A 7500-nucleotide genomic window follows, 5' to 3' on the forward strand; every position below is an offset into this window, starting at 1 on the left:
TGTGTTCCTCAGGTTCAGGATGAAGGGTGGCGGTTTGGCAGGGAGAGGCTTCAGTCCCTGCTAGATTCATCATCATCATCATCATCTTCATCATCATCATGGCCAATCACCTGGAGCTGCTGACGGAGCTGCAGAACCTGGATAAAGTGCCGAGTCTGGAGCGCCTCCGAGCCGCCCAGAAGCGCCGCACGCAGCAGCTCAAGCGATGGGCCGTCTACGAGAAGGACATGCAGAACAAGAAGCGCAAGAACGACAAGCGCCGCGCACACGGGAACGCGCAGGAGAACCGCAGGAGGGTTTCGTTCGCGGCCAGCGTCGCGCTGCTGGAGGCGTCGGCGAGGAACGACCCCGGCGAAGGTGAGGAGGCTTCAGTTATTCAATCATACATTCAATATTGATGTACAGATTATGTTAAAATTAGTGCTAGGCAACGATTAATCGCATCCAAAATAAAAGTTTGTGTTTACATAATATTTGTGTGTGTACTGTGTATAATTATTTTGAATATATAAATACACACAAATGCATGTGTATATATTTAAGAAAAAGGTGTTATTTATATATAAAATATATATATAATATAAATATATATACAGTATATACATGCAAATATTTCTTAAATATATACATGCATGTGTGCGTATTTATATACACAAAATAATTATACACAGTACACACACAAATATTATGTAAACACAAACTTTTATTTTGGATGCGATTAATTGCGTACACACACACACACACACACACACACTTACTGACTGAATTTACTGTTGAAACTGACAGGATTTGAAACTGAGACTTTGTCTTATATCAGAAGTATTTAGAACATGATTGGATAGATGAGAAGGTAATAAGTGACGCAACAATTGAATCTTCCCGGCAGAACTTACGCTAAAGAGTTTTTTTTTTAAGTCGCCCTGTAGTGACAATCTAGCGTTTAATGTTGTTTATGTGTCTATGTGGTGTTATTAATATGCTTTAAGACAAAGCATGTGTAAGTTCATAAGTCGACAGCATTGCTGAGTATTTCCTCCTTAAAACTGCAGTGAACCAAAGACAGTCTCAAAAACACGCTTTGAAATCGCTGGTGTTTCTGACGTCACAAACTACCTTGTAACCAATCAGATCAACGTGTGATCGTCAACCAGTGGATCTCTGAGCTGAGCGAGTGAGTGGAGGCGGGGCTCATTTGCATATTCTGATCTCTGAGCTGCTGTGGTTCTGCAGAATGGAAAGGGTTTGTCTGGCAAACGGCGAGTGACCTTATAAAGCGTGTTCATGTCTCTGCCAGTGATGTCGTGTGAATCTGGTTTACCCGTCGACACTTCATTTAACAAGACGCTAAAAGAGGCCCTGATTTCTGTGTAAGAACCGTCTGAGCTTCTGCGGTCGAGACGAGAGCGAGTTCTGCAGCGAGTGTGAGATAATGGGCTGAAAGCAGCGGAAAATATCTTTTCTGGAAGCCTGGGAACAATGGCAACCAGATGATGAAAATAGCCTGACAATCAGAGAGTGTGTGTGTGTGTGTGTGTGTGTGTGTGTGTGTGTGTGTGTGTGTGTGTGTGTGTGTGTGTGTGTGTGTGTGTGACTGCAGGAGAAGTGAAATGTGTGTGACTGCAGGAGAAGTGAAGTGTGTGTGTATGACTGCAGGAGTAGTGAAGTGTGTGTGTGTGTGTGTGTGTGTGTGTGTGTGTGTGTGTGTGTGTGTGTGTGTGAGGCTGGATTTGCTTGCGCTTTAATCTCATCAGATTATCCGGCAGTGTAATCTCATCTCGGCCTGAACGATTACGCTCTGCTATTTTTTGCTCAGACTAACCAGTGACATATTGAAGAAGTGTTTCGGCCTTCATTATGAACGCTTTTATTTTGAAATATATAATTTTATTTAAGTTATTTGTATTTTATTTTAAGGAAAGGAAATGCTTTTTTAATGTAGTTTTAGTCGCAGTAAACTATATAACATTGAGTTTGAGCGTGTGAGTTGTGTGTGTGTGTGTGTGTGTGTGTGTGTGTGTGTGTGTGTGTGTGTGTGAGTTTGAGTGTGTGAGTTTGAGTGTGTGTGTGTGTGTGTGTGTGTGTGTGAGTTTGAGTGTGTGTGTGTGAGTTTGAGTGTGTGAGTTTGTGTGTGTGTGTGTGTGTGTGTGTGAGTTTGAGTGTGTGAGTTTGAGTGTGAGTTTGAGTGTGTGAGTTTGAGAGTGTGCGTGTGTGTGTGAGTGTGTGAGTGTGCGTGTGTGTGTGTGTGTGTGTGTGTGTGTGTGTGTGTGTGTGTGTGTGTGTTTGAGTTTGAGTGTGTGTGTGTGTGTATGTATGTGTGTGAGTTTGAGTGTGTGTGTGTGTGTGTGTGTGTGTGTGTGTGTGTGTGTGTGTGTGTGTGTGTGTGTGTGTGAGTTTGAGTGTGTGAGTTTGTGTGTGTGTGTGTGAGTTTGAGTGTGTGAGTTTGTGTGTGTGTGTGTGTGTGTGTGTGTGTGTGAGTGAGTGTTTGAGTGTGCATGTGTGTGTGTGTGAGAGTGTGTGTGTGTGTGTGTGTGTGTGTGTGAGTGAGAGTGTGTGTGTGTGTGTGTGTGTGAGAGTGTGTGTGTATGATGAGGTTCATGTCTCTCGTCTGCGGCTGTATTCGTGGCGCTTCTTTACACACGAGCTTTAACTAAATGTTTAGTCTGTTCGGCTGCAGCCGCTGGCATTAGCTTGAGCTTCTGCGTATGATTGAGGTTTTGAGAGGATGTTCGGTAGTTTCCGTTTTTCTAGTTGTGCTGGTCGTGTGAGAGGAGCAGTGTGTGGGTTGTTTTGAGGGTTATATCTTCTGGCTGATTTTTTTATATTTATATTTTGACTATATTTTGAAATTTTCTCATATCATGAAGCGATCTCTGATGTTACTGCGTTTCACCCTCCGAGTGTTTACCAGCGCAAACTAATTCATTAATGAGGAGATAAAAGTTGTTGTCATCAGTTCGCCTCTCATATTTACTAATCACATGACGAGCCATAAAGCAGGTCATGACCTCAGAAATACTGTAGTAAATTCTGCTGACAGATTCATGTGTTTAAGTCTTTGGTCTTGTGTGAAACTCCACAGGCATCTTGTTTTCTGTTGTCTGTGAGATCCAGAATGTGAATGTGTTTAATAGATGCACGAAAGAACAGACCAATCACAAAGAATAATGCAAATAAATGCAAGATTGAAAAGCAGTCACATTTCTGTATGCAAATATTAGTGTGACGTCATCACAGCTGCTGTCAGTGTGTGTTTAAATAAAAAAATAAAAAAAAAATGAAAAAATGTAACCTTGTCAACTAGCTGAAATAAATAAAAGTTTTAAATAAATCATATTTTATTTTATTTCATTTCAGTTAACGTTTATTTTATTTTAAGTGATGACTTAAAAAAAAATATAATTTCAGTTAAAATTTTAATAATTTTGTTGTTTGTTTTTGTCATTTTTGGTATTATGGTCTGTACTTTATTTAATTTTAGTCATTTTAGTATATCGTAAACTAAATTAAAATGACAAAATGTTGCCACATAACTAGCTGAATTTTATTTATTTTTGTCATATTTTTTATTTTTTTTTCAATTATTGTTTATTTTATTTTAAGTAAAGGAAATCCTTTTTTTATGTAGTTTTAGTCTCAGTAAACTATAATAACCCTGAATGTGTGAGTGTGTGTGTGTACGCGTGTGTGTGTGTGTGTGTGATGAGGCTCTTGTCTGGACACTCTCTCATCTGCAGCTGTTCATTAGTAACTGCTGTGTTTGTGATGAGATTACCTTTCGCTACGGGTTCTGTTCATCGGGAGCGGATCGGATATGAGGAGACAAGATGAGGAAGAAGATGCAGGATAAAGAGGAGTCGGGATGAGGAAGAAGATGCAGGATAGGAAGAAGATGCAGGATAAAGAGGAGTCGGGATGAGGAAGAAGATGCCGGATAAAGAGGAGTCGGGATGAGGAGGAGTTGGGATGAGGAAGAAGATTCAGGATAGGAAGAAGATGCAGGATAAAGAGGAGTCGGGATGAGGAAGAAGATGCAGGATAAAGAGGAGTCGGGATGAGGAAGAAGATGCAGGATAAAGAGGAGTCGGGATGAGGAAGAAGATTCAGGATGAGGAAGAAGATGCAGGATAAAGAGGAGTCGGGATGAGGAAGAAGATGCAGGATAAAGAGGAGTCGGGATGAGGAAGAAGATGCAGGATAAAGAGGAGTCGGGATGAGGAAGAAGATTCAGGATGAGGAAGAAGATGCAGGATAAAGAGGAGTCGGGATGAGGAAGAAGATGCAGGATAAAGAGGAGCTGGGATGAGGAAGAAGATTCAGGATAGGAAGAAGATGCAGGATAAAGAGGAGTCGGGATGAGGAAGAAGATGCAGGATAAAGAGGAGTCGGGATGAGGAAGAAGATTCAGGATAGGAAGAAGATGCAGGATAAAGAGGAGTCGGGATGAGGAAGAAGATGCAGGATAAAGAGGAGTCGGGATGAGGAAGAAGATGCAGGATAAAGAGGAGTCGGGATGAGGAAGAAGATGCAGGATAAAGAGGAGTCGGGATGAGGAAGAAGATGCAGGATAAAGAGGAGTCGGGATGAGGAAGAAGATGCAGGATAAAGAGGAGTCGGGATGAGGAAGAAGATGCAGGATAAAGAGGAGTCGGGATGAGGAAGAAGATGCAGGATAAAGAGGAGTCGGGATGAGGAAGAAGATTCAGGATAGGAAGAAGATGCAGGATAAAGAGGAGTCGGGATGAGGAAGAAGATGCAGGATAAAGAGGAGTCGCGATGAGGAAGAAGATGCAGGATAAAGAGGAGTCGGGGTGAGGAAGAAGATGCAGGATAAAGAGGAGTCGGGATGAGGAAGAAGATGAAGGATAAAAAGGAGTCGAGATGAGGAAGAAGATGCAGGATAAAGAGGAGTCGGGATGAGGAAGAAGATTCAGGATAAAGAGGAGTCGAGATGAAGAAGAAGATGCAGGATAAAGAGGAGTCGGGATGAGGAAGAAGATTCAGGATAAAGAGGAGTCGGGATGAGGAAGAAGATGCAGGATAGGAAGAAGATGCAGGACAAAGAGGAGTCGGGATGAGGAAGAAGATGCAGGATAAAGAGGAGTCGGGGTGAGGAAGAAGATGCAGGATAAAGAGGAGTCGGGATGAGGAAGAAGATGCAGGATAAAGAGGAGTCGGGATGAGGAAGAAGATGCAGGATAAAGAGGAGTCGGGGTGAGGAAGAAGATTCAGGATAGGAAGAAGATGCAGGATAAAGAGGAGTCGGGATGAGGAAGAAGATTCAGGATAGGAAGAAGATGCAGGATAAAGAGGAGTCGGGATGAGGAAGAAGATGCAGGATAAAGAGGAGCTGGGATGAGGAAGAAGATTCAGGATAAAGAGGAGCTGGGATGAGGAAGAAGATGCAGGATAAAGAGGAGCTGGGATGAGGAAGAAGATTCAGGATAGGAAGAAGATGCAGGATAAAGAGGAGTCGGGATGAGGAAGAAGATTCAGGATAGGAAGAAGATGCAGGATAAAGAGGAGTCGGGATGAGGAAGAAGATGCAGGATAAAGAGGAGTCGGGATGAGGAAGAAGATGCAGGATAAAGAGGAGTCGGGGTGAGGAAGAAGATGCAGGATAAAGAGGAGTCGGGATGAGGAAGAAGATGCAGGATAAAGAGGAGTCGGGATGAGGAAGAAGATGCAGGATAAAGAGGAGCTGGGATGAGGAAGAAGATGCAGGATAAAGAGGAGTCGGGATGAGGAAGAAGATGCAGGATAAAGAGGAGTCGGGATGAGGAAGAAGATGCAGGATAAAGAGGAGTCGGGATGAGGAAGAAGATGCAGGATAAAGAGGTGCTAGGTTGAGGAATAAGATTCAGGATAGGAAAAAGATGCAGGATAAAGAGGAGTCGGGATGAGGAAGAAGATGCAGGATAAAGAGGAGTCAGGATGAGGAAGAAGATGCAGGATAAAGAGGAGTCGGGATGAGGAAGAAGATGCAGGATAAAGAGGAGTCGGGATGAGGAAGAAGATGCAGGATAAAGAGGAGTCGGGATGAGGAAGAAGATGCAGGATAAAGAGGTGCTAGGTTGAGGAATAAGATTCAGGATAGGAAGAAGATGCAGGATAAAGAGGAGTCGGGATGAGGAAGAAGATGCAGGATAAAGAGGAGTCGGGATGAGGAAGAAGATGCAGGATAAAGAGGAGTTGGGATGAGGAAGAAGATTCAGGATAAAGAGGAGTCGGGATGAGGAAGAAGATGCAGGATAAAGAGGAGTCGGGATGAGGAAGAAGATGCAGGATAAAGAGGAGCTGGGATGAGGAAGAAGATTCAGGATAAAGAGGAGCTGGGATGAGGAAGAAGATGCAGGATAAAGAGGAGTCGGGATGAGGAAGAAGATGCAGGCGGGATGAGGAAGAAGATTCAGGATAAAGAGGAGTCGGGATGAGGAAGAAGATGCAGGATAAAGAGGAGTCGGGGTGAGGAAGAAGATGCAGGATAAAGAGGAGTCGGGATGAGGAAGAAGATGCAGGATAAAGAGGAGTCGGGATGAGGAAGAAGATGCAGGATAAAGAGGAGTCGGGGTGAGGAAGAAGATGCAGGATAAAGAGGAGTCGGGATGAGGAAGAAGATGCAGGATAAAGAGGAGTCGGGATGAGGAAGAAGATGCAGGATAAAGAGGAGCTGGGATGAGGAAGAAGATGCAGGACAAAGAGGAGTCGGGATGAGGAAGAAGATGCAGGATAAAGAGGAGTCGGGATGAGGAAGAAGATGCAGGATAAAGAGGAGTCGGGATGAGGAAGAAGATGCAGGATAAAGAGGTGCTAGGTTGAGGAATAAGATTCAGGATAGGAAGAAGATGCAGGATAAAGAGGAGTCAGGATGAGGAAGAAGATGCAGGATAAAGAGGAGTCAGGATGAGGAAGAAGATGCAGGATAAAGAGGAGTCGGGATGAGGAAGAAGATGCAGGATAAAGAGGAGTCGGGATGAGGAAGAAGATGCAGGATAAAGAGGAGTTGGGATGAGGAAGAAGATTCAGGATAAAGAGGAGTCGGGATGAGGAAGAAGATGCAGGATAAAGAGGAGTCGGGATGAGGAAGAAGATGCAGGATAAAGAGGAGCTGGGATGAGGAAGAAGATTCAGGATAAAGAGGAGCTGGGATGAGGAAGAAGATTCAGGATAAAGAGGAGTCGGGATGAGGAAGAAGATGCAGGATAAAGAGGAGTCGGGATGAGGAAGAAGATTCAGGATAAAGAGGAGCTGGGATGAGGAAGAAGATGCAGGATAAAGAGGAGTCGGGATGAGGAAGAAGATGCAGGATAAAGAGGAGCTGGGATGAGGAAGAAGATTCAGGATAAAGAGGAGCTGGGATGAGGAAGAAGATTCAGGATAAAGAGGAGTCGGGATGAGGAAGAAGATGCAGGATAAAGAGGAGCTGGGATGAGGAAGAAGATTCAGGATAAAGAGGAGCTGGGATGAGGAAGAAGATTCAGGATAAAGAGGAGTCGGGATGAG

At 43.7% G+C, this 7500-nt stretch overlaps 1 protein-coding gene across 1 annotated transcript in view; it reads left to right on the forward strand.

Moving 5' to 3' along the window:
- ppp1r16b (protein phosphatase 1, regulatory subunit 16B) overlaps positions 1–7500 on the forward strand; it is a 60861-nt gene that overhangs the window by 22537 nt on the left and 30824 nt on the right. The window contains exon 2 of the mRNA XM_081381586.1: positions 13–357. Within this exon, the coding sequence (XP_081237712.1) occupies positions 99–357 (259 nt within the window). The 5' untranslated portion in view covers positions 13–98. The remainder of the gene's footprint in view (positions 1–12; positions 358–7500) is intronic.

Source organism: Scardinius erythrophthalmus (genome assembly GCF_964197995.2).
Source record: "Scardinius erythrophthalmus genome assembly, chromosome: 12".
Taxonomy (NCBI): Eukaryota; Metazoa; Chordata; class Actinopteri; order Cypriniformes; family Leuciscidae; genus Scardinius; species Scardinius erythrophthalmus.